Genomic DNA, 25044 nt, shown 5'->3' with positions numbered 1-25044 from the left:
CAAACACCACAGATACTTCAATTGCTCCTAGACCATGGATTGGACCCTACACTGAAAGCGAAGAACTATTCGGGTACGGATGGTGAATCAGTTTTCGAGAGAGCGCTGAGTGCTGGATGTCTGACCGCCCTCGATGTCCTTCAACTAAAGCACTCATTCAAGGAGCTTCAACAGACTGAGAATTTCCATTCTATTTCCTTCCTTGGGCCGGCCGCTCAAGGTGGAGCATCTGCGATAGAATATCTTCTTAACAGCGGTTATCAAGTCGTACCCGGAAGCAGTGAAGTTGAAATGGCTCTCAAAACTATCCTGTCTCAAGCAGACACCAGTTCATTGACTCTTCTGTTCGATAAAGGTCTTGTCGGAAGTAGCCTTATAGTCTACGACAATCCAAGCAAGAAGCAGAGCCTGATGGCCCTAGTGGATTCACCCATTGGGGATTGGGGTGCTGTATCTGCTACACTTGATGTACTAATGGCACATGGATGTCAAGTCAAACGGGAGTCCGGGTATGCTCTTTATGAGGCTCTTTGAAGGAAAAAGTTCAATTTATGCCAACTATTGTTGGAAAGAGGAGCCGACCCTCTCCAGACTTCCGGGAATTTTCTTGACACGCCTTTAACAGTGGCAGCGAGGGGTGGATATAGAACGGTAGTGCGAGCCATGCTGCAAAGTTTGGACCAGCGGAGCATTCCACTCGAGGAATTGAGAAAGAAGTTGGCTCGATCAGAGTACAGGGCGGGGCAATTATTCTTTCCAGAAGACGATATGCGGCCACTTATACGCCGATATTATTGGCGAAAGAAGTACCAACACCTTCCAGCATCATTGCAGGACAGAGATTAAGGGCTGGTTCTTGGCTTTGATGGGAAGATCAACCCTCTTGACTGAGCCGAATTATCAATTTGTTTGCTAACCAAGCACTGTAACTCCCGTGGTCAGTCTATACAAGGTGCATGTGCATCCGAGGGCTGGATTATTCCATCGGACGCCGCCCATTTCGTACCTTGCTCATTCCACTATTTGCAGTGCAGGCTATGGCCTGTCGGGGATGAGGCAGCGTCTCCACCCCAGTTATGTACCACTTGAATTTGCATTCTTCCGAGTCTCATACAGAACAACGCAGAATCATGTCTATTAACCACGGCATCGTGGATTATACGAATGGTTTAAACCCCTTGCCCTCGCAGATGTGCGGATACTACGATAGGGAAGAGACTACCAAAATATCTAGCTGGTGGGAAATGAGCCCATAATCAAATGGAAACGTGGAGACTTGAATTGAACATTCCGACTTTTATGTAATATGTACACCGAACACCATAACAGCCCACCGGGGCGACGGAATGCAATATAGGAGATGCAAGTAGAAGACGAAAGACACCGGGTATCATGACGGTCTAGCGCACTAGACCAAGATAATGCAAGACTATTTTGTGGCTGCCGAGAGGACGGCGTGACCTTGACGCTGGGGGGAGTCCCCGTGCTGGCCGCACCGACTGCTCTGAATCGACAGCCATAGGCAGATATGCGTTCTCGTCCATGCAGAGGCTATAAATGCCCCAGGAACCACGTGGGGAGTCCGAGACGCTTTGATCCGAGTTGTTCGGGAGCGAGCGGCCACTCGCGAAGTGCTTCGCGCAGTAGCTGGCTGGGTGAGCCCGTGGTCCACAAGAGGACCAAAACCGACGATGCATTAGAACGCCATCGCTGAGCACTTAAGCAACCTTCCTGCCGACATTGCCGATTCCACGACCAACAACGCTGATAATGACATCGCCATCCTCGTTCTCACCAGCTGCGTCACGAATACCCCATCCCGGAGCACCGAATTTGGCCAGATCGCGGGCCAGCTGGATCATATTGGGGTCGGCGATGACCTCACGACCGACCTGCAGACGGCCCACATCTTCCGAGCCCATAGTCATGAGAGTCAGCATGGTGGTCACCGCAGCCGGGGGCACACATCCGCCCTTAGAGATGGTTTCGAGCAGTTGGAAGGCGCACTTCTTCCCAATGTCCTCAGGGGCTTCGCCGCCAGACGGCGGGGAAGCGACGTCGGCAGAGAAGAGGCAGCCCGTGGAGGACTCGGCAACGAGGGACAAACCAAAGCCGAGGCCGATCTTTTTCTTCGCGTTGGGGTTGTTCTTGTCCGGAGCGGGCACAAGAGGGGCCGACGAGACGTCGGAGAAGATGTAGGTATCCGGGCTGAGCGGGTTGAGGATGCCACGGGCAGACTCGATCATGCGGGCGTTGTTGGAGCCGGACACGCCGACCGAGTATGCGACACCGCGGACGCGCTTGATGCGGCCCGGATTCATCCAGTGCAGGGTCTTGGGCAGGCGGATCTGGTGGCCAAAGGTAAACTGGACCTCACCGCCACCACCTCTGCCGTTGGGCCCGGGGTTGGACCGTCGCAGGATGCGGAGCTCGACGTTGTTGAACATGCCGAATTGGTTGTACAGCGGGAGAATGGCCGTGCGCACGCTGTCGACGGACATGTCACCCGTCGGGGTCGAGGAGGTGATCACGCCGGGTCCAGTGAACAGGACCTTCAGGGGTGCTTTGGAGAAGGGTGCCAGCAGACACAGAGGGATCAAGTAGTAACTCAATCCTCGATTGCAGTTCGACGGAAGCTCATGTTGAATCACGCCGCCGCTGGCGCCGACACCAGCCGCGCTGCCGGTGATCAAACCAGGCTTGTACACGAGGATAGTACCGGTGTAGGAAATTTCCATTTGAGAGCCATTGGTCACAGCTTCGAGCAGACGCAAGAAAGAAATCTCGTGCGGCGCCAGGCCGGGATTCGTGGGCGATGACGAGCGAATTTGCGAGATGTGCACAGTGCGGCCGGTCAGCGTCGAGAGGACCAGGCGATAGACCAGGTTATGGTGCGAGGTAAACCGCAGGGGGGCTGGGATGTCGTCGCCATTTTGCGGGCTGCTTGTCTTGTCTTTTCAAGACTCCGCCTGAAGCTCCCGTCGAAAAAAGAAAAATCGGCGGCGGCACATTGATCCGCTCCGGCGCATCGGCTTAAGTCCGAGGGGTCTGGGCTATATCTCCGCGCATCAGATAATTGGCAATTACCAATAGACCCTCGCACGCGACATTCTGCGGGGATTAACTTCTAAGACTTTGCCGTTCAATCGCTCTTGTCTAGTCTTGTCAAACACTACGGATCGCACGATGCTTCCTCCTGCACTCAACATTCCAAAATGGTATTCCCCTTCCGTCCCATTCCATCCTACCCCTCCGACCATGAATCATCGCGGGGAAAGTAGCGTGACTCAGAATCGTGGGCAAATAGATTACAGAGAAAGCTTACCGATACATGTCCGCCCAGGCTCGAGGCCAATTCCCATCTCCTCCAACCGCCAGTGAATAATTACTGCGTGTACCACCCCTCCTCCCCGGCGACAGCCGGCTACACCGTGATGATCGTCGGCGGGCCGAACGCACGAACCGACTATCACATCAACACCACACCGGAATTCTTCTACCAGTACCGGGGGTCAATGCTGCTCAAGACGGTGGACACATCGACGACGCCACCCACATTTCAGGATGTTCCCATCCACGAGGGCTCGATCTTCTTGCTGCCGGCGAATACGCCGCACTGCCCGGTGCGGTTCAAGGATACCGTGGGGGTGGTGATGGAGCAGCCGCGGGTGGAGGGTGCGGTGGATATCATGCGGTGGTACTGCAAGAACTGCAGTGGGGTTGTCTGGGAGAAGCACTTTGTGTGCACTGACCTCGGGACGCAAGTCAAGGATGTGGTGGAGGAATTTGGCGCCGACGAGGAGAAAAGACGATGCAAGGCGTGCGGGGGTGGTTGCGACGACGAAGTATGGTGAGGGTGAGCTGGTACAACCGCCCACACACCCTTGAATAAATAAGAAGTGAGGAGAACCAACTTTGGTTCCTAGGGTTGGTGAGCAAGGGAGGAGGCGGTGTTGCGATGCACTCTGATTTTCGTGGGGATGGACGTTACGGTGTTAGCCGAGGGTGTACTATGAGTGACGAATGCAACATTTCTCATTGCCGATTACGCGAGTGGCATTGGCTTGCGAACCCCCAATGCATCGAAGCCCCTGCTGGTGGCGAAGTACGGGGCACGGAAAATGATTATGATTCGGGTATGATGGATTAGATTCTATATTAACCTCTACATATGTGGCCTGTAGAAAAGCAGTATGGTACGGCCAAGACCCAGTATCTGGTCTGGTCTCCGGTGATATACGCCGACAGATTGGACAGTCATGGACACTAGTGCAAAGGTAGGGGAGTAAGAAGGATGAAGCGGAGAAATCAAAGAACAGGCATTGGCAAATGAAGGCCCGGGTCTCCTAAGCCACGAAGCGAAGGCAAAAGGTGTATGAACACGCTTGAGAACGAATGAAAGGATCCGAGATGGTGGCAAAGTAATACACAGGGTGGAAAGGGAAGGGAAGACACGGTATATGAGGATCCAGAACGGCGAGTTCAGAAGGGATCTCATGCGAGTGCAAGGGAAAAAAATGGTGGTGAATAAAAGAAGCATGTACTAGAAGAAAGCCAAGTCCAAAAGTAGCAACCAATTTTTCATCCCCAGGTTGCGCATCTTCGTCCGGTGCACAGAGTGACACCACTCACATATTCACCATGGAACATTATTCATCAAAAGGACAGTCGATACTCTCATGGCCATCTCGCTCACAGAGAGCACACCACTTCGACTCGTCGATGACGCCGGACGACTTGCCGGCGACAGGGGCCATGGATGATCCCAGGCCTCCGATGCCCTTCAGACCCTCAAGGACAACGTCCCGACCGGTCCTCTGGGTAGGAACGCTGTCAGCATGGTTCTCAGAAGATCCGGTCTCATCTGAGGCCGCATGGTCGTCAGCCAGTGCTTCAGTAGACTTGTTGACAGGGGCGCCGACGGGGGCCTTCTCCTTGATATTTTGGTTACCAGAGCCGAACATGCTGGTGCAGTTCAAGATATCATGGCCGCCCGTCTCGCAGATCTCACACCACAAGGCATCGTCATCCGAAGAGCGCTCCGACTCGGGCGTCGGCTCTAGCCGCGGTTGGGAGGAGTTGGAGATGCCGCGGTGGTGCTGGCGAGGCTCATTGGCCGGCATGTCATGCCAATCATTCGGGACCACGGTACGATCGGAGAGACGGTGAGCATGGTTGGTGTTGTTGTTCACGGTGATGGTTCCCGAAGAATTTGATGGCTTATGTTGGTTGTTGGGCAAGAGGGTCACAGTAGAGCTGCGATTGCGACTTCCACTGCCCGAGCTCGTCCGTAATTCCTGCAACTCGCGCTCCAACTCTTCAATGCGGGTGTCTTTGGTCTGAGCAGTTCCCTCAAATTCTTGCAGCCGTTGCTCCAGCCGGGAAACCTGCTCACTCTGCTCTTTGTGGGCATCTGCGGAGCCATTCTCGCCCAGCGTGGCCGCGTTGGGGTTGCCCCGGCTCAGAGAATGAATGATAGCCTTCAAACCCCGAATTTCGTCGTCCTTCTGGTCCAAATCGTGCGAGTTCCGAGGCCCGTCGGCAGCAGCATGCGCATCCTTCAGAGCGGCCGCTGAATGATCCCGCTCCTTTTTCAGTTCCAACTTGGTCCGCTCCACCTCGCCGCGCAGGAACTCGACCTCGGCCCTTGCTTCTGCCTCCCCCGCCTTGCATCCTCGAGTCCTTCCTCGAGTTCCGAGACCAGCTCTTCCAGCTGCTTCAGTTGCTGTGCAACAATCTCGACATCTTCACCGCGGTTCTGCAACTCATTCATTTGTTGCAGGAGCTCATCCAGGCGTTGTTCATACACCCGCTCCGTCTCGGACGCAGCAATCTCCAGCGTATCCAGGGTACTCCGAAAGTCTGCCCGGTGGCCGTCGAACTCGGCGGTCAATTGGTTGATCCGCTCATTCCTCTCCCGTAGCTGAGTGCGGATATTTAGAGAATCCGCACCCTCGAGTTCCTCCATTGTTCTATGGAACTCGCTTAGTGTCTTCGATTGCTCGTCCAGCTGCTTATCGCGATCCAGTAGTTGCTTTTCCAAACTCTTGATCTGATCCTTCAAGGCCTGGCTCTCAGTTGACGAAGGCCGCTGGAAGTCCGACGGTCTGCCATATGACGAAGCATTGTCGTCGTCTAGGCTGATCCGCGACGGTGGTCGATCAGAGAGTCGAGAAGGCGCCTTGACCGGACTTCGCGGGTATCCGTTGGCCGCGGATATCCTGGAGCTTGCGGAGGGCGTGCGCAGGCCACCGAGGCTAAGTTTTGGGGGGGAGATCGAGGCTCGCGGGGACTCCGGGCGAGGCAAAGACGGCCGGCGGATTCGAGGACGGGCCATGGACGGACTCGGGCCAACCGACTTGCTGAAGTTGACTGGCGGGGGGCGCGCTGGAGTGGTCGGTATGGCGAAGGTACTCGTCGACGAGGAGGTAGATCGCCGCGAGACGTATTTGCTATTGTTCATGGGCACGAAGATGCCCGACCCGGGGGTGGATGTCGCAAAGTACTTTCGTCCTTCCACATCGCCGCTGTTCTTTCCTCGCTGTGCGTGTTCAGAGCTTAATTCGATGCCTGCAAACCGGCCCGGCTTGCCGGCCACAGGTCCCAGGTATTTGATGGTGCCGTACATGCCACCGGGCACATTGACCAGGTCGCCGATCTTGACGTCGTCAAGGGCCGCCATTTTCGACGCGAAGAGCGGCACGTATGCGAGTCGACAGGGGCAGAGTCCAGACGAATTGTCGAGGGGTAGTCGTTGGAACCAAAAGCAAAAAAGCGCAGATGGCAGTCAGGAGAGGAAACTAGGCAGTCAAGTAGCTGGGCCCAACGTAGATCATGGTCGGCGGGCTACAAGCATAGACACCCAACGACGTGCGAGAGAAACAAGGGCAAGAAAAACCTCGTTTGTACGCGAAACAAGGCATATACAAGGCGGGCAGAAAGGGGGGGGTTTCGGCGGGACAACAAATAAACCCAAGCGGCGACTGAGCGGACTGAACTGCAGGTGGATGCGCTGCTCCACTCTGCGTAATCCCTCCCCATTTCGCCCGACTCTTCGACACTTCAGCTGCAACCCATTCGATCGCTTTCGCTTGCATATCCCTCCTTGCCTCGAACCTTCTGGGCCCTGCACCCAATCCCACACACCATTCCCCCCTCTCTTCCAGGCTCCACGCTGATCGCGGGATCGCAGCGTGTCAACTGGTCCCCGTTCACGCCACCGGTCAAAAGCGCCCAGGAAGCTCCATACACCGTACACCATGGCGCAGTATTTCTTCGACCTCCTCTACAACTTCACAGATTGCATGTGCTGCTTCCCAGGCTCACCACAGCTGAAGATCAACAATCGCAATTTCAAGCTCCTGCGACTGCTAGGCGAGGTATGATTGAAGCCATCCAGCTTACGGTCCCCGACCTAGGATACCTGTCCAGGAGTGACTCTGACCCCTAACTGACGTGTGTGCCAATGCATCTAGGGCGGTTTCTCCTACGTCTACCTGGTCCAGGACAAGGCGAGCTCGGAACTCTTCGCGCTCAAGAAAATCCGCTGTCCGTTTGGACAGGAATCTGTCTCGCAAGCGCTGAAGGAAGTCGAGGCGTACAGCCTGTTCACCTCGCACGACAACATCATCCATTCGATCGACCATTGCGTCTCGACAGAATCGGGGTCCAAGTTCCGCTCGGATGGCGGTGATCCCGGCTCGAAGACCGTCTACATTCTGCTGCCGTACTACCAACGGGGCAACCTCCAGGATGCCATCAACGCCAACTTGGTCAACCACACCCGGTTCCCGGAGAAGCGCCTGATGATGCTGATGCTTGGCGTGGCCGATGCGCTCAAAGCAATGCACCAGTATCGCGTTCAGAGTGGCTCCTCGTCGACCCGCAAAGCGAAGGGGGTGCGCAGGGAAGGGGAGGAAGCGGACGAGGAGCGGACGATGCAGATGAAGCCTAAGCGGCGCGCCAGCCATCGCCCGCAGGATGAAGATGAGGAGAACGAGCCTTTAATGGATGATGAGGTGACACGCAGCCATGAGGGTGTCCAGGATGGTGGTCTGCGCCCCTACGCGCACCGCGATATCAAGCCGGGTGAGTGTCGATCCTGCGTTCCTATCATCTTCCATTCCCCTTGCACTCTCGATGCTAATCCCGTAAAATTAGGCAACATCATGATCGACGATGATGGCCAAAGCCCTATCCTGATGGACCTTGGCTCCCTGGCCCCGAGTCCCATTGCCATCACATCCCGCTCCCTCGCCCTGGCAGTGCAGGATACTGCCGCTGAGCACAGTACCATGCCGTACCGAGCCCCGGAACTCTTCGACGTGAAGACCGGTTCCATTATCGATACCAAGGTGGACATCTGGTCCCTCGGCTGCACACTGTATGCCTGCCTGGTCGGCAAGAGCCCCTTCGAGGCCCGCAGCGACGAGACCGGTGGTAGTCTCAGCATGTGTGTTCTTGGCGGCGACTGGCGATTCCCCGACGAAAGGTCCACTGCGACCAAGGGCAAGGGCAAGGTCTCCGCTGATGGCGACGACGCATCCGGCAACAGCGAGCAATCGATTAGCCCGCTGGTCAAGGACGTGGTTCGCAAGTGTCTCCAAGTGGAGCCCGCAGAGCGCCCTGACATCGATGAGCTGATCCAGATCATGAAGGATGTCATCAGCCAGTTGCCGGACGACGCGGGCATCGCGGGGGCGTCTCACTAAACATCTGCGTCGCTCGCGACTTTCCCTCTGTCTTGTGTTTCCATATCTTTGTCTTCTTCTCCTTTCTCCTTTCTCCTTTTTCCTTCTCCCTTCTTCTCAAGTACCCGGCAGGTTCCGCAGGACTGTCTTGCGCGCGATTTGAGATTTGGCGATCTGTACAGTATAGGCTGAACATTGGTTATACACCTGGCATTGAGTAACTAATTTGTCGTTCTTGTTTTTTTTGGCCTTTTGGTTGGGGTTCTACTTGGTCGGTCTGCTGCTATACATTCTCCTCGGATCTATAACGAATTCGTTTTCCATTGCCTGGTCTGCAAGCGTGTAGAACTTGTCGATAGAGATGAATGCTGGATACTCAAACGCTTCCAGTTTGAGTACTCAAGGTACGTTGGGTATATACTCATCATGACGAAACCGCCAGCCCCGATGGGACGCTCAACCGTAAACGCCTGCAACAAGCATACCCTTCAGCTTATCCATCACCATCTCCCATCGCACCAGCCTCATTCTCCGCACGATGAGCCAGGAGTTCAAGCCCAACACGCGGGGGGTCGAAGTAGTAGAATGGTTCCCAGAACGGGTCCAAAACAAAATATGTCCGCACGATCAACGCACTCCCACTTTCCGTACAAGCCAACTAACGCTACCCCAGTCCTTCTGGCAGGCAGCGTCCGCGGCGAACTCGCCGCCACAACCGCCGACGCGCTCTCCCACGGCGGCGCCGGCTGCATAGTCTTCACGGGCCGCTCACAGTCCGAAGTGCAACCCGCCATCAACCACATCAACTGCAAGCACCCAAAGACAAAGATACTCTTCGTGACTGCCGACCCGGACAGTCTCGCGAACATGAGCGAGGCCGCGCAGACAGTCAAAGACTTGGCCGTGCCGATTGATGGTATCGTGTGCTATCCCACCGTGATGGCGGCGGCCTGGCAGACCACGCGGGACGGGATCGAGTCTCATTTCCAGAAGAACTACCTGGCATATTTCGTGCTGGTTAACGAGTTGCTGGTGACGATGTCGCCGGGGGGCGGATCGTGCTGATGACGACGAGTGTGCGGCAAGAGGCGCCGGCGCCGAAGTGGGAGGATATTAATTTCGCGGTGAGTCAAGGAATGTTGGATCCATGTACCGCTGGTTGGTGATCAATGCTGGGCTTGGGCTAAACAGGCAATCCGTGCAGAATGGGGAGCGGTATCATTGTCTCGATGCTTACTCGCAGTCGATGTTTGCGAATATCCTGTTTGCCAAGTCCCTCGCGCAGCTATGTCGTGATCAGTCTATTGCGGCCTTCTCTGCCAATGCTGGAAGTAAGTTCTAGGCTGCCCCGTTGATGGGCCGTTGGCTGTGGCTGTTGGCTCATGGCAGGCAGATACCAAGACGAACGTGCAAACATACGTCTCCCCCGAGGACGTCGCGTCGTGGCTGCAGCGGAAGAAAGAAGGTATGTCGGAAACATCTTCTAACGCCCAATAATCGAAGGCTGCAGCTCATCCTTCTCTCCTTCCACAGCGGGTGAGGACCTGCCCATTCTGCTCCAGCAAGCCCCCAAGTCACAGTCGCAAGCGAATGCCACAATCCTCCGGGGACTCCTTGATCCCATGCTGGCAGGTGAGCAAAAAGCATAATTCCCCTCGCGCCGTATCACGGAGCAACGAAGTACCTAAGTCTCGGCCATCAGAGCAATCCGGCGCCTTCCTGGACAACTGCGAAGTCCTTCCACTGCCATACCTCGAGTTTCCGGCTGGCGAAGAGAGCGCCACGGCGCTGTGGAAACAGAGCGAGGTGTTTATCGAAGCAGCCGGGCAGGAACAGTTAGGTCTAGGGGGGTCCGTCACCCCGAGATAAGGTTGGGAAGGCCCTGGTAGGCCGCCGTAGATATCCTGCCAGGATAGGAAAGCTGCCAATGGACCAATGGGGGTGGCTGATAAGCGGCGCGTGGGAGGTACGTTGGAGTAGCGGGCGATAGTCCGCCCGTGTAAGTGCCGTGTTCTAACTAGTTGGTACTCTCTCTCTTGGGGACGTGCACGTTGTCCTGGTAAAAGGTCCGCCACTGGTGTCCTCTCCGCAAGCCCCAGCGCTTTGACTAGTTTGTTTGGGAGCATTTGATTGGTGAATGGGGTCTCGGCGGGCGGGAGGCGATAGCTTGTTTTGCTTGGTTTTTCTCCTCGGAAAGATTTCCGGTAGAAGCTCAAACCGGAGGGTTAAAACGTGACGAATAGATAGACGTGTCTGACAGGTGAGATCGTCATTGTCTGATAATTGGAATAGTCGGGAACCAGTCACACAGCCCAGATTATCTGCTTAGTGCTTATCAATGATCTGGGTGGGTTGCAATTTTACCATTGGGTTTTCTTCTGGTAGGTATCCTGGGCAAACATAAATATAACCCACAGGAAGTATGGAAACCCCAATGGCGACCTCATCGCTAATTACCATTCGGCATGACGCGTCGGCTGGTGGGCACCATACTAGACACCCAGATGCTTCGTGCTCCCCTTGTATTCAACCATCCGTTACTTTCAAATCATACTACACTTTCATAGCTTGCCTTGAAACCGAGTAAGCAAAGACCGCCCAAAGTTTGGGCAGTGCGGGGAAGATTATTATTGGGACCCACCGCTTATCGCACAGGTCTGCATTCCACGCCGGGACTTGGAGCATTCTAAGCGGAATCGAGCCGTCTTTTTCAGCCTTCCCTTCTAATCTCCTGAATCGGACTTTTATCTCCAGCCGACTACGCGTGGGCTATTGAAAAAAGGGAACCAAGCCGGATCTGTCATATTCTATCCGATATCATGCTGTGACGTGCCCTTGTCTTCCCCCCACATATACTTCTACATAAGGAACGTGAGATTTGCTTCTGCGCTTCCTCCGATTATTATTTACCTCCCCCACCCCATTATCCTCCTGACACTCCCACTGAGATCAAGAGCCTCGCCATGGTACCGACTGTGGATAGCTCGGCTATTCCTGGCACTGTGACGCTGGTTGATGTTGAGCATGTGCTAAATACGCCCCATTTGAACAATGGGAATGGGGATATCGTGCTGATTCCCACCCCCTCGCATGACCCGGATGATCCACTGAACTGGAGTCCCAAGCGGAAGCTTCTGTCGACTGTCTGTGTGAGCGTGTGAGTATCAATTCAGACAGCACCTGTGTATCGCGTAGACTGATCAGTTTGGCATGGGGCTAGCTATACGCTGTTCGCTGGTATCGCTTGCTCGGTTGTTTATTCAGTGCTCACCCCTCTGTCGACAGCGACCGGGCTGCCGGTCAGCACACTCAATGAAGGAACGGGGTATATGTTTTTGCTGGCCGGGTGGGGTCTGCTGTTCTGGCAGCCATTTGCGATGCAATATGGAAAGCGATTGACCTATATGATATCGCTGGCGGGAATATTGGTAGGCCCCATAAATCTGTATGTGAAGACTCTTGGCTAACAAACATCTCACAGGGCACCACAATGTGGGGGTAAGGGAATCTGACATCCGTGACGAATGGATGACATGGCTGACTAGACTCCCCTCCAGACCATACGCAAGCACCAACGGCCAATGGATCGCCCGAAACATCGTCTCAGGCTTCTTCACTGCTCCCATCGAAGCCCTCCCCGAAATCACCGTCACCGATGTGGTACGGCACCACCCCTGGAATGCGAACACATCAAGTGCTAACAAGCGTAGTATTTCACCCACGAACGTGGCACCTACATGGGCCTTTACGCCTTCTTCCTAGCCGGCAGCAATTTCTTCGCGCCCGTGATCTGCGGCTTCATCGCCGAGTACCAAGGCTGGCGCTGGGTATTCTACTGGCCTAGTATCTTCCTCGCCTGCGCCATCATCTTCCTGTTTTTCTTTATGGAAGAAACAAACTACGTCCGCGAGCAGGTGGAAGATACCACCATCGCCAACGTGCGGGTAGGCTCGTCCCACAGCTCTCACAGTGACAGTGGCGACCCCGAAAAAGCGGTGCAGGTCTCGAATCAGCCTTCTCCCACGGAGACAGGCACCGTTCATACCAAGAAGTCATACATCAAAAAACTTGCACTTTTGGGGCCCAAGCAGAACGAGAATACCATGCTCCGACGGCTTTGGCAGTCCCTCTACTTCCTGTCGTGGCCGGTGATTTTCTATGCCGGGTAGGCGTCTTGGAGCAACTTACGTGGAGTGTTTCGTGCTAATATTGACTTAGGTTCTCATATGGTTCCTACCTAATTATTTTCAATATCCTGAACGGCACTGCCTCCATTATTCTGAGCGCGTCACCGTACAACTTCGGGTAAGCGCCCCTGACCGCTTCTCATGATTCAGCTGAAAGCTGACCGAATGATAGAACTTCCATGGTGGGCGTCAGCTATGTCGCATGCCTCTTAGGAGTAGCGCTTGGGTAAGCTTCTGTCTGGGATTATTACTCGCTAGTACTAAGTCGATACAGGTCTCTCTTCACCGGTCGTTTCAGCGACTGGCTGACCATCAAACTCGCCCGTCGAAACGGGGGGTGATGGAAGCCGAGCACCGCCTGTGGCCATTCCTCGCTTGCTTGATTCTTGTTCCCGGGTCGCTTCTCTTGTGGGGTGTTGGGGCCGCAAATGAGGTGCACTGGTTCGGCCTCATCGTCGCCATGTGCCTGCTTGCGTTCACCAATACCTGCGGTATCACGCTGAGCGTGAACTACTTGGTTGACAGCTACCGGGAGCTTAGCGGTGTCGCCATGGTCAGTGTAATTCTAGTGCGGAACACGATGTCCTTTGCCATCGGCTATGGGTGAGTCTAGACTGTTACCGTTTCGAGTGTTGTCAGGGGCTAACGCGTCGTTCCTAGTATCACGCCGTGGATCGACAACCTGGGGTACCAGAACTGCTTTATCTCTGCAGCCTTCGTCGGCATGGCTTGCGCAGCTGTGTTCCTGGTGATGATGAAGTTCGGCAAGTCGTGCCGCATTCGCAGTCGGGAGAAGTACTGGAAGATCGTGCAGGAGAATCAGGAGAAGGGCATGGGTCATTGAGTACCCATGAACCTTATTCAAATCCAACGTGTTATGTGTTATCTGACAGTCCCGTTGAATACATCAATCAGTGGAAATCGATACCTCCATCTGCGGGAGGCTTGTAGTTGAACCATGGTTCACCCAACCGCCCGCGTAGGCATAGTATCCACTCGCCGATTCAAAAAGGACTAGACGCGGAGTCAACATAGATAATGTTAGGAGACCAAAAAAGTATTTCTATCTCAAACAACCCATTTCTTCTTCGCTATACCTATACATACTAGAATCAAATTCCAACATCTACCCCACCATCATTCATAATGCTCTCTATATTACCCCAACCCCACGAACAACCCAAAATAACCGGAGGAGGCCCGCTTACCAAAGGCTGGATCCAACACCTCAGACAAGAAACCAAGCGCATACTATCCCACCTCAGCATGGAATACCTCATCAAGCAGTACACACGCGAGCAGTCCAAATCCGAAATCTTCACCTTCGAAGACTATATGCTGAGCCGCAAGATCCAAACATGGCACAACTGGGGCCAACCATGCAAAGAAAGAATATCCCTACGGCGCGCCCTGCTCGCGCGCCTCGAGCTGAATCGGAAAGCGAACATGTACGCCGGTGCACTGGGCTTGCACAGGCTGCCGGATATAGAAGAGTGGGATCCGCTGCAGACGGAGGAGCTGTATGATATGGATATAGAGCGATTGCGCTGGAGTGCGCGGATTATCATTGAGTCTGGACTCTTCGAGAAGAAGGGAAACGTGCGCCACAGCTACATCCCGTACTATCATAAGCCGTCAAGGTACTTGGCGGCGGAGATGTTGCTGGCAGTGTATGATGAGGTTGATGTGGAGAATGCGGCGGGGGAGTTGGGGCGGATGCAAAGGGACGGGCAGTTTTCGTGGTATAGGCGTGTTTTCCATTAGGAGATTAGGTTGTGAACGGTTCATTTCTTGTTTCGAATTGGAATTGAGATTACACTTGAATTGGTTCTGAGAGATGTGATGAAGTAGTCAGTTCCGGTTTGCGGATTAGTAGTTTGAAAAGCTCCTAGGACTATTCTTGCCGCGGCTGATGTAGTGAAGTAGTTGGCTGGCACTTTTAGCCGGGGCGGATAAAGAGAAGCTAGACTTGGTCGCTTGGCTGGTGCTTAGAATTAATAAGTAGCTTGTGTTCTTTGCTCCTCAACGTGAATCCAGTTAAACCCACCTCCGTCGGCCGCCCTCTCTGCCCTTGGTAAGTAGAAATCCACGCCACCATAAAGCCACCGTACAACACAAGCGACATCAGAATGACCCCCAAGCCCCTCATCACACCTGGAACACAAGCGGTCTATCTTGCACCAGTGCAACTGTACGCAAAGTTTTGTTAAAGTCAGTCCATATCTACAATATTGGCTGAATTTTCAATAACCAGTAATATCCTGGAATATTTTTATTAACAATGAATTCCTCGGTTAAGCCTTTTTTTCTTGAAGCCTCAAACTCAAGAACATGGCTCGAATAAAGTGACAAATTACGGCACTCTAGGGTATAATTTCAAACTCTGCTCTTCCAACTTCCCTCCTATTAAAGCTCCAAATATACCTCCATCTACTCCAATGTCCCCCCCCTTCGATTAGTGCATATTTGTATGAGCAATACTGGTAGATGATAAGTTGGTTTCTGTGATTTGAACTATTCTCAGGTGTAGCTCTGGAGTCTACCGCGTACTACTATGGTCCACGGGTGTTAGAAATACCTCTAATTCTGAGAGTAGTATTCAGATCATTGCAAAGTCAAACCTACGAACCAGTATGTTTTTGTCAAAATCTCCCAGATACAAATCGAAATTTAACCGCCTATTCCATTTCGGTAGCGGCGCTATCGCTATATGAAAGGTGACGCAATTTATATGCGTACATACTGAGTCGTCTTTCCGAGGACCCGTATGTATCCATCTTGCACCGACTCCTACCAGCATTCAAACTTCACCCCCAAAGCACATTCTACTTTAAAAATTTGAGTGCCATGCAGACATAATCTACGGCTTCCCCACTCACGACACCGTCATCCTTCTCGCCTTCGAGATGTTTACTGATAAGGTCAAATCTTGAGCACAGATCCTAACCAAATCATTCCACTTTAGTTCTCTTCATTCTTATCCCTGCTATACTCATTGCGGTATTCTTGGCTGACGTCGTTTACTCTGACGAAAATTTACCACCTGTCTATTTTCACGGACTTGATACGGCCATACGTTCACACTCGGGCTCAGCTAAACACTCGCCATGGGTTTACAAGAAGCCACTGATAGTCTTAGCTCCTTCATTTGGTTTCTCTTCCTGGCGCTGATTGCTGTCGTGATAATTTTATTGATTCTCACTGCCCTTGTTGCCTTTTCTCGTCGTCTTTATTTGAACGGATGTCCCTTCGACTCTTCCAAAGCTGACGGAGGAGATCATATACCCCTGGACTCCCCTTGCTAAAGTCTCATTATGGACCGCAAATCATACGTTCGGAGAGTCGACTATATATTGCTGGGCAACTTTGGGACCCTTCCATTGCACATCTCATGGTCTGCCTGGCTTTCCTCTTGATATTCTGCCTCTGCGCAGCAGTCTTTACTTTCCTTTTTGTCACTATCGCTTTCTGTCAGTCCATTTATTTACCTGGGCCCAGACAGATATTTGGATTGCACCCAGGCTATCCTGCTAGACACTCATAGTGGCGTTCTCAGGTTGAGCTTGAACTTTGTCTGTACTTAGCTCCTTGCTATAGGATTAGCAATTAGTGCTGGTGGATCACTGCTTAATTAAAAAAAAATATGTATATTCCATTCAAGCCTTCGTTTGACTCGGATCAGACTACTATATTCCCTTTACTCTGTACGTCTCGCTTCAAATATGCCTCTACCTGGTCCTTTACCTCGCCTTGCGACCGGCACATGTTCGTGGGGGTAGCACTAGCAGATGATGTATTATTTAGCTTCTACTTTGGGCTCCGCTGCCTTTTATGTACGGCGCGGATGATTTTAATGATCTTCGTAATGCAGCAAGAACCACTGGGACCTTTTTGCACATAAGCCAGTACGGTATGCCTATCGAATGCAATGCTCAATGGCCCCTGTCTGAGAGTCTGCTTTAAATTCATACTTTATACTACTTTAATGAGCTCTCCGAACCAGGTTAGAAGGATGTGAGAATAATGGCTGCAAGTCCCATTAAATATCCCCATAGACTTGATTCACAGCTCGTGAGAGTGAAATAGGCCGAGGCCCTCTCCAATCACTCTGACGGAACTGATATGTACACCAGCTTCTGAAGGGTCTACTTCACCCACAACCGACGATGTCAAATTTCCCTGCGCATAGCTGAAGTTCAAATGCACCTTCTTCCCACCATCAATCGTCACTCCATCATCGACATAAAGCTGTCCAGTCGCTGTGCCATCGGGACCCAAAGCAACGAGGAGCTCAAAGTCCTTGGACCGTAGCTCGGTTGTGGTATTTGCGCTCTCAACTCGGAGAGGCACTATGCAGCCGCCTCGGATATGTAATGGGATGCGGTTGAACGGCACTTCACTAGCTGTGCGGAAGTCCCCATGGCCACGTAAAGATTCAAGCGTCTCGAAATCATAGAACAGATCATCAGGTACGTAAAAATCCACCTTCGTCGAATTTTCTTCTGTAACTGGAGAAACCATGATACAGTTACCGTAGAAGAATTGCAAATCGATGGGGAAAGTGCTCTTGTCGCGAGGGTATATGTACCACAGCGGGTTAATCGCCGGTGTTCCATCAAGAGACTGTTGGTGAAGCGCGGTATAAAGATAATCTAGAAGTCTATATCGAGTGGAAATTGCATATTTCGCGGCCTCTGTTACAAGGGGCCAGCGGTAGAATTCCTGTGGAGGCGCTTCGTCATGGTTGTGATTGCGGTAAAAGGGACTAAACGCTCCGAGAGTCGTCCATCTGGCGCATAGCTTGTCCGTTGTTGCGAGTTTGAATCCGCAAACCTGGCAATATCAGCAAAGAGAAGAAATGAATATTTGTTAAATATTGCTGATTGCGCCTTACATCACTTCCCGTCATCGGAATCTGGAATATGGACGCAAAATTAAGCATTCCTGCTATAGAGGACCGGCTAATCTGAGTTAATTTATGTAGTGAATAGCGAAATGGAGCAAGCATACTAATGGTCCCAGCGGGCGGCATTATCTCCGAGCCATTTCCCAACATGCCTACCCGCCCCGGCAAATGTGCTCCTCGTGATGATAAACGGTTTCAGGTCTGGTCGTCTGCGCAGCATCGCCTGCCTCGTGATCGAACTCATCACTTGAATATAATTTAGCGAATCGAGCTTATATCAATTTGCAGTCGTCAAGCTCACTAGTGCCATAGAGATTGTGGACATCATACTCCATGAGTTCATTCATATGCATGACATCAGTATGCACGGTCTTGTCGCTCAAAATGCCCGTCGGACCTCCATTTCGGATACGGTAGTGGGGAAAGAGCAAGCCTTTCAGGTGAGGAGTGCTAGCATTCCAGCGGGGCAGATCAGCCACAGCATCTCTCTTCGGCTTGTATACAAATGAGGCATTCTGTCTATACAGCAGATGATTTTCTGAAGGCAAAGTGAAGTATTAGGATGAGAGAAAATCCCGATGAGGGAAATGAAGACAAACCCTTGAGAAATGTTCCTTCGGGTTTGCTGTCATCTGTTAAATTTGAATATCCAGGGAGGTGCCTTGGTGGATTCCGCGGAGGAGGAGGATCTGGAGGCACCCCTAACTTCCGGGCTTGTTTCCCTGCATCCGTACAAGGAAAGTCGCACATGCTCGCAGGTTCATTCATATCAATCCTGTGGTAGATTGTTAGTTACTAAGCTCTGTTAGGGGGGTTTTCTGTCAAGTCAATGACTGTACCAGATGCCATCGATATCAATGCCAGTCTCCGGGTTGAAGTTCTTTTCGATCATGTCGATCCAATAAGTACTTGCATTGACGTGGAACCAGTCAGGAAACACCGTGACACCCTAGCGATGTTAGTTAACTCTCTGAAAGGAGAATCAGTTGTAGGATACAACGCACTGGCCAGACCACTCCTTCATGCAATGAGCCATCCTGATTTCTCAGGAAGATGTCCAGTTCAAGACCCTTGTTGAATGCTTCGTAGTCTTGCCAGGCTATCGCAGGGTCTACCATGAGGATATATCGTTGATTTGCCTTGTGGAGGTTATGGACTATTTCTCGCATACGCTCAATCGGAAACCTCAGTTGGTCCAGGGAGAATACACTTCTATGCTCCATGTAATCAATGTCCGTCCACATTGTCCTACAGGAATAATCAATATCAGCCTGATAATACTCAAAAAGGATGCGAATCGAAGATCGTATCTACTTACTCAAGTGGAATCCCGGCAGAGCTGTAATTGGCTATGACCTCTGCCACTTCGAACCAGTCTCGATAGCTGAAACGACATTGATGGAACTGCAATACTGTCAGATCTCTGCTCGACCGCTCGCTTATCTCTATTTCGAACATACCCCTAGGCTCCAATAAGGTACCATAGCTGGCCGTCCAACCACGTCTGCATACTGTTTGGCGACGTGTGTTGGGTCCGGCCCAGCAAAGAAGTATAGGTCAAGAATGCCTCCAATTATATTGTACTCCAGGTTCTGTCGTCCCAGAGAGACCCTGTCTATCTTGACGTCCATTCCATTGGAATTCAGCAAAAGCACGCCATGTGTGCCGCCCATCCGATGTTCGAAGTAAACAGGATGACTGCCGTAGAGATTCTCTCCGTAAGGCACTCCATCCGAGTCTCTAGCCCATAGTGTTCGCGTGTAGTTATCCGTCGGCAGTCTGAATGTGTCAAAATGTTCACCAAGTCCGTAAATATTTGGCCCAGAAGGAAGCCATGTTTGTAGACGTAAATATTGCTCTTCGAAGATCAAGGCCGTTCCCCTCGTATCAAAGAGAACTTCGCCGGTAGACGAACGCGAGACGGTGAAGCCGAACGGCGATTCCGTCAGGCTGAATACAAGGTCGGAAGTTTTGGGGTCCACCCCAGCGAAGTTAGGTCGAGGAAACACTTCTGTGGGCACTTGATACCGCTCTTTCTCACTGTCTTGGATGATGACGTGGAGCCTGGTGTCTTATGTACTTGCGAAGAGATTAGCCTTAATAGGTCTCCAACGGATGTTTCGGACGACCACTGACCCGTCTCATAAGTGACGCTTAATGCTAGCCTGGGGACGTCTGGCCCGTAGATGCCACATCCTTCTCCAATCAACTGCAGGTTAGCTTCCAACTGGAAAATACTCTGCTTAATATTATATACAGAGTAGCCATTGCATTTAGATTTGCTTGCGGCAGTCACCGTAAACAATAGCGTGCAGCCTGTCACTATAAACTGTACCACGAGGCCTGGTAGTACCGTCAGCATGGTTAAGTGTAGACCGGGTTGATGGGAATAGTTTTGTGTAGGTTCAACACCTGAGATCCATCAGGGGGGTATTTTTCTTCGGAAGACTGCTGGCAGATTGTATTTTACCAATACGTTGTTTCGCCAAGTACAGCTTGACTAGCGGCCAACAAAAACGGATTCATGCAGCACTGTGTGCAGCCGCCTTCTTTTCGTTGGCTCCCGATAGGACGCCCCACTGCCCAGGTGTGTGAAGGCAGGGATTACCCCGACAAAAGCACGCAATCAGTGAGACTGGGTGTCAGACGAGTGGGTATAGAAGAGGGGAACACGCGAATCATAACAGATTCCTGGTTCAGCTGCCCGGCTATCGCCATGAACCAATATCCAACCAGTTATATTGTCGACACCATGCGTTTGCTTCGTATCGGTAGGCGGTAACGGTGAGGCTCGTACTTGAAACTGTGTTAAAACTGTGTCTCCACTCCACCCGCCCGAAACCTTGAAGTGCGCGGCCCCACGGTCATCCCATCTCCATTACATTGCACTTGTTCAACAAATCCATTCGCACCTTTACGGTCATACTGAGCGCGATATCTGGCTGGAAATGGCAAAAGTCAGATCGGGCTCTTACGAGTCATCTATGAACGCCAACATTGTCCCTGTATTAGGGATCCACACTCTCCATACGCCAGGTGATGCCAAAGAGATCGCCATTGAGTACTGACCCACAAACGCACCATTGTAACGCGCTGCTGGAGACCTGCTGACCACAGAATCTACAGTATCGTCCACATACATGGGCTGGGAGGCCATGCAATCAATACTTGGAGCCGCGGCGAGATTTGCTGGCCTCGAGACCTACTGCCGCAAGCTCTTCCAGTTGTCGCTCGTGTCTTGACTTTCGGGTATGATGCGGGTAGATTTGGGGTGAACGCAAATCTCGACATCGAGGATGCGGCGCTTCAGCTGATCAGCGAGCTGGAAAGAGTTAGATCAACTTCAGAGGTAAGGACCAGATTTATGACGAAAAGCTTTGTCGGTGCTAAATGTTGTTTCATTGTAGGAAAGAAAACGATCCTTCGTCGCCATTGCACATTCTCTCGGCGGAATCGTGCTCAAGAAGGTAGTTCATATCATTATTACGATACAATATTTCGGACCCTTGCTCACGGTTCCGTTTCTAGGCTCTGATCATGAGTAATAACAAGATGTCCCTGAGACATATCCTTGGAAGTCTGGCTGGGATTATATTCCTAGCAACACCTCATCGAGGAAGCGCGTTAGCCGATGTTGCGGATAAGTTTTTGCGTTTGAATCTTGTTATAGGTGCACCGCAGAAATTTATAAAGTCGCTCAGGCAAAATTCACAAGAGTTGTGCGTCCACTGGCAGAATCTGAAATGTTAAACTCTCTGCACCATGCTAACAATCCCATAGAGCAAGTATTGCGGACGACTTCAGACAGATTGCAGATCAGAGGTCCCTTCCAATTACCAGCTTCTATGAGCTCCTCCCAACTAGAGGCCGTTTGATCTGCTTCAGCGATATTGTAAGTCAACAATCCATTGAAGCTGCAGGTATCCGCTAATACGGTGCTTCCCGGGCAGGTTGTCTACAAGGAATCGGCTCTTCTCAGCATCCAAAGCGAAAACGCTCTTGGAGTCGCCCTCAATCATCATGAAATCTGCAAATATCGAGACGCTAATGACTCGGTATTCAGAGACTTGGTGAGCCGGGTACGAACCTTTATAGAGCGCGGACCGATCCAGAGCCGGGCACGCGTCTTTTTGCCCTGGGACACAACACAGCATTTCACTGGTCGACGAGACTGTCTGCAGCAGATCCATGAATCTTTCTGCGGAACTGGTCGCCGCATAGTTGCTCTTTACGGAGATGGCGGAATGGGTAAAACGGAGGTTTCTTTGAAATATGCCCGGGAGAACGAACATCACTATGATTATGTCTTCTTCGTGGATTCGGCAAGTGTACAATCCCTAGAAGCTGATTTTATTAATCTCCACGATAAAGTGGGTCTGTCCTCCGAAAAGGGGCGAGAGTTCGAGGAGATGAAGCAATTTCTTTTACGCGAGCGGCATTGGTTACTTGTGCTCGATAACGACGACGACTGGGTTGCCTTGGACCAGTTACGATTCCCGGAAACAAGCAATGGCCATATTCTTATTACGTGTCGAGGCCGAGAGCACACCAGCGACCCGCGAATTAGCAGAGCTGTACGTATGAGAGCATTGGAATGGCGAGATGCGAAAGATCTGCTGTTCTCGAGAGCTGGTATTGACTTAAAGGAACGCGCCCAGTGGGATCTTACGGCAAAAAGCATCGTCAAGTTCATGGGTTGCCAGCCTCTTGCGGTTGATTCAGCCGCCGCCTATATCCTGTGCAGTGAAACTAATATCGATGAGTATCTTGCCATTCTCAGGAACAAGCAGCTTCCGCAGAGAATACTGTCTTATCGCCCAAAGGCTTCCAGATACCAAATATCTGTCGAGTCTATCCTGAATATTACGCTGAATGAGATCAAGAACAACCCCTGCGCTTACAAGCTCTTGACGCTACTTGTCTGGCTCGATAGATCGAAGACGACGGTCAGCTTTCTGAAGCGCGCGGTCTCTCCGCAGCCATACTGGGGAAGTGATGGCATGCCGTCAACGCGAGACCCACGTGATAGTTACGTGCCAGAGGACATTATTGAACTCATCGACGGCCCAGACTTTGATATTGCGTTGAAAGAGCTAAAATTATATGCTTTAGTCGCAAGTGATGAGAAATTCGAAGAAGAGAGCGCCGCTACCAAAGATTTGATTGTGTTGCATCCCATAACCTACAGTTATGTTCGCGAAGCCATGACAGCCGATCAGATGGTTCAAAGCGCTCTTTGTGCACTCAGTCTTGTTGTTCACGCCCATCCAGTTATGCAAGCAGGATTGGATCAAAGGTAGGCCACACTCGACTTCGGATTTGTATTCCTAATTTTGGCAGAAAGGCTGATTCATGTATAGCAAATACTCTTCCCAGGAGATAATACCTCAAATATTTCAGTGTCACATCAACTGCATGCAACTTGAAGAGAGGAACCTTGAATACACTCAAGCACTTCGAAACACTCAGCGGAATGGCAAGCCGAGCTTCGCAGAGAGAACGGCTGAAATGCTCTTTGAAACGATCCGCGGATATGGCGACGGCCACGACAAAATGGACGACATGCTCCTAGACTGGCTTAAGAATCTTCTTGAAGGTTCAATGAGCATTGGCCTTCAAGCCCGGCTTTGGTGCACTCGACTGCCGCTGGAGTTCTATAGCTGTGGGAAATTGATTGAAGGCTGTGAAGCTGCCGACAATTTTGTGCAAAGTGTAGAATCCAGAGTGCAATCTCAAGAACTCACAAAGAGGGAAAATGCGCACTTGGGATTTTTACGCCACTTATCCGTTGAGTACAGAGTTCGCGAGCCTGGCCTTTCCAACGAAGAGGTGTGGAGGAGGCGAGCGGCTTACATCGAGGCATGGCAGCCCCTCGATCGAGACAACCCATCAGAACTTGAGAAATATGCAATGGGCATGGGGGTTCGCATGCGTGGCAAGCTCGCTAAGGATTTTGGGCTCTTCAAAGAAGCATACTACTCCTTGAAACTCTTTATCGAGCAGTATGCCACACGTGGAAGCCGCGAGGAAGGATGGGCAATTAGTGACTTCGGGCAGGCCGTTCTGGAAATCGAGGACGCAGAAGATGGTTCCGAGATTCTACTCGACCTAATAACGGAAGGAACAAACTTCGGAGAAAAGCTTTCTCACCCATCTGGCGCCACTCTGTGTGAGATCGTTTCTTTCCTTTGCTCCCGAGCCATCGAGAACCGTATGTTCGAGCGAGGGCATCTTACTCAACAAGACCGAGAAAACGTACGTGAGAGCGACACGATGTTTCTTGAAATCAATCACGCCGTCAGCCTCCTCCGCCAGGGGCGGAATCATCCAGAGCGGTATGAAAATGCCAAACGGGAGCTGCTGGGTCTAAAGAAACGGTTCGAGCAAACCCGCGCAAATGGAGCATTGTGGTATGACGACCAAACTCGGGAATTTTCCGTCATTGTATATCTCGCTCAGATTGCCCATCTACGACACGAGTGGGACGAGGCGCAGTCTAGATGGAAAGAAGCTATCGACTATGGCCGGACCGTCATGAAAAAGTGGGAGGAGGATCATTTCTACATTGACGTCGCCACCTACAGCCTTGCTGATGTTCAGCTAAGCGCGGGTGGTGAGCCAAATTTAATCATCCCAAAAGTACAAGAGACGATTCGCCGGGTGGATGGGGAGAGGGTAACATGGATGCTAGGGGTCGGAACCTTTTGGTTAGACCATGTGAAGCGATCGATGGAGCCAAAGCTAAGAGCAGAAGAGATGCGGCTCGACCGGGAGAAAGAACAAATGTGATATAATGAAAGCTTGGAGCAACTGGGATGGTTGTTAGCGTTCAGTTTCATTTCTTATTTTCGACCCCTGCGGGGAGTTGTCCCTGCCTTTGATGCTTATTTCTTGACTATATCGCCTCGTTTATTACAATGCTACAGAGACCGCGAACGCTGACTAGCCCTTTGATTCATGGAGACACGGTGAACAGGTGAATATAGTGATTATCTGCAGATTGCAGACAGGGAAGACCAACCCTAGACCTAGGTATGCGTTTCTGGGTCTTTGGGTCTGGAAAAATTCCCTCAGGATGCCTGGAACTATTTTCGGCCTTCTAAAAGACGCCTGGTAGTCGGCGACGTGAGACATACTCTGGGTCGATCTATCTCTGGTCTCTCTACAAATATAAACTGGGGATGGAGCATGTACTAGTTACATTCACCCGGTTGCAGGGAGGGCTTCCTGTATCATTGAGAAAGGTAGAAGGACCTGGCCA

General features: G+C 51.7%; 10 protein-coding genes across 10 annotated transcripts; 7 read left to right on the top strand and 3 right to left on the bottom strand.

Moving 5' to 3' along the window:
- Positions 1–1718: 1718 nt before the first annotated feature.
- Positions 1719–3110, bottom strand: N7482_008733 (RNA 3'-terminal phosphate cyclase-like protein; the record flags this gene model as incomplete). Its single annotated transcript, XM_056690857.1, has 2 exons — positions 1719–2940; positions 3088–3110. The coding sequence occupies 2 exons, from the start codon at positions 3108–3110 to the stop codon at positions 1719–1721; spliced, it is 1245 nt and encodes a 414-aa protein (XP_056540622.1).
- A 76-nt stretch (positions 3111–3186) lies between these two features.
- On the top strand, positions 3187–3854 carry N7482_008732 (3-hydroxyanthranilate 3,4-dioxygenase; the record flags this gene model as incomplete). The annotated part of the gene is made up of 2 exons (XM_056690856.1): positions 3187–3218; positions 3344–3854. 2 exons carry the CDS (start codon positions 3187–3189, stop codon positions 3852–3854), a joined length of 543 nt encoding a protein of 180 aa, XP_056540621.1.
- Positions 3855–4649: 795 nt separating this feature from the next.
- On the bottom strand, positions 4650–6682 carry N7482_008731 (CAP-Gly domain containing linker protein BIK1; the record flags this gene model as incomplete). The annotated part of the gene is made up of 2 exons (XM_056690855.1): positions 4650–5666; positions 5702–6682. The coding sequence occupies 2 exons, from the start codon at positions 6680–6682 to the stop codon at positions 4650–4652; spliced, it is 1998 nt and encodes a 665-aa protein (XP_056540620.1).
- A 577-nt stretch (positions 6683–7259) lies between these two features.
- On the top strand, positions 7260–8711 carry N7482_008730 (putative serine/threonine protein kinase ENV7; the record flags this gene model as incomplete). Its single annotated transcript, XM_056690854.1, has 3 exons — positions 7260–7379; positions 7476–8088; positions 8161–8711. 3 exons carry the CDS (start codon positions 7260–7262, stop codon positions 8709–8711), a joined length of 1284 nt encoding a protein of 427 aa, XP_056540619.1.
- A 594-nt stretch (positions 8712–9305) lies between these two features.
- Positions 9306–10559, top strand: N7482_008729 (putative oxidoreductase, short-chain dehydrogenase/reductase family; the record flags this gene model as incomplete). Its single annotated transcript, XM_056690853.1, has 6 exons — positions 9306–9715; positions 9766–9814; positions 9895–10021; positions 10084–10155; positions 10224–10322; positions 10393–10559. 6 exons carry the CDS (start codon positions 9306–9308, stop codon positions 10557–10559), a joined length of 924 nt encoding a protein of 307 aa, XP_056540618.1.
- A 1094-nt stretch (positions 10560–11653) lies between these two features.
- Positions 11654–13721, top strand: N7482_008728 (putative MFS transporter; the record flags this gene model as incomplete). Its single annotated transcript, XM_056690852.1, has 9 exons — positions 11654–11847; positions 11911–12118; positions 12172–12188; positions 12248–12350; positions 12401–12855; positions 12909–12995; positions 13050–13092; positions 13152–13480; positions 13538–13721. 9 exons carry the CDS (start codon positions 11654–11656, stop codon positions 13719–13721), a joined length of 1620 nt encoding a protein of 539 aa, XP_056540617.1.
- Positions 13722–14143: 422 nt separating this feature from the next.
- Positions 14144–14641, top strand: N7482_008727 (uncharacterized protein; the record flags this gene model as incomplete). The annotated part of the gene is made up of 1 exon (XM_056690851.1): positions 14144–14641. One exon carries the CDS (start codon positions 14144–14146, stop codon positions 14639–14641), a length of 498 nt encoding a protein of 165 aa, XP_056540616.1.
- A 2298-nt stretch (positions 14642–16939) lies between these two features.
- On the bottom strand, positions 16940–20145 carry N7482_008726 (uncharacterized protein; the record flags this gene model as incomplete). The annotated part of the gene is made up of 10 exons (XM_056690850.1): positions 16940–17710; positions 17772–17838; positions 17888–18029; positions 18085–18321; positions 18383–18558; positions 18623–18732; positions 18788–19031; positions 19102–19187; positions 19244–19854; positions 19920–20145. The coding sequence occupies 10 exons, from the start codon at positions 20143–20145 to the stop codon at positions 16940–16942; spliced, it is 2670 nt and encodes an 889-aa protein (XP_056540615.1).
- A 622-nt stretch (positions 20146–20767) lies between these two features.
- On the top strand, positions 20768–22779 carry N7482_008725 (esterase/lipase family protein; the record flags this gene model as incomplete). Its single annotated transcript, XM_056690849.1, has 7 exons — positions 20768–20844; positions 20910–21132; positions 21191–21250; positions 21312–21502; positions 21564–21675; positions 21734–22357; positions 22717–22779. The coding sequence occupies 7 exons, from the start codon at positions 20768–20770 to the stop codon at positions 22777–22779; spliced, it is 1350 nt and encodes a 449-aa protein (XP_056540614.1).
- Positions 22780–23198: 419 nt separating this feature from the next.
- On the top strand, positions 23199–24572 carry N7482_008724 (uncharacterized protein; the record flags this gene model as incomplete). The annotated part of the gene is made up of 1 exon (XM_056690848.1): positions 23199–24572. One exon carries the CDS (start codon positions 23199–23201, stop codon positions 24570–24572), a length of 1374 nt encoding a protein of 457 aa, XP_056540613.1.
- Between the last annotated feature and the right edge of the window lie 472 nt (positions 24573–25044).

This window comes from Penicillium canariense, assembly GCF_028826845.1.
Source record: "Penicillium canariense strain IBT 26290 chromosome Unknown utg000006l_segment0_segment0, whole genome shotgun sequence".
In the NCBI taxonomy this organism is placed as follows: domain Eukaryota; kingdom Fungi; phylum Ascomycota; class Eurotiomycetes; order Eurotiales; family Aspergillaceae; genus Penicillium; species Penicillium canariense.
Note: the sequence above shows the minus strand (reverse complement) of the source record. Positions and strands in the feature narration are given on the sequence as shown.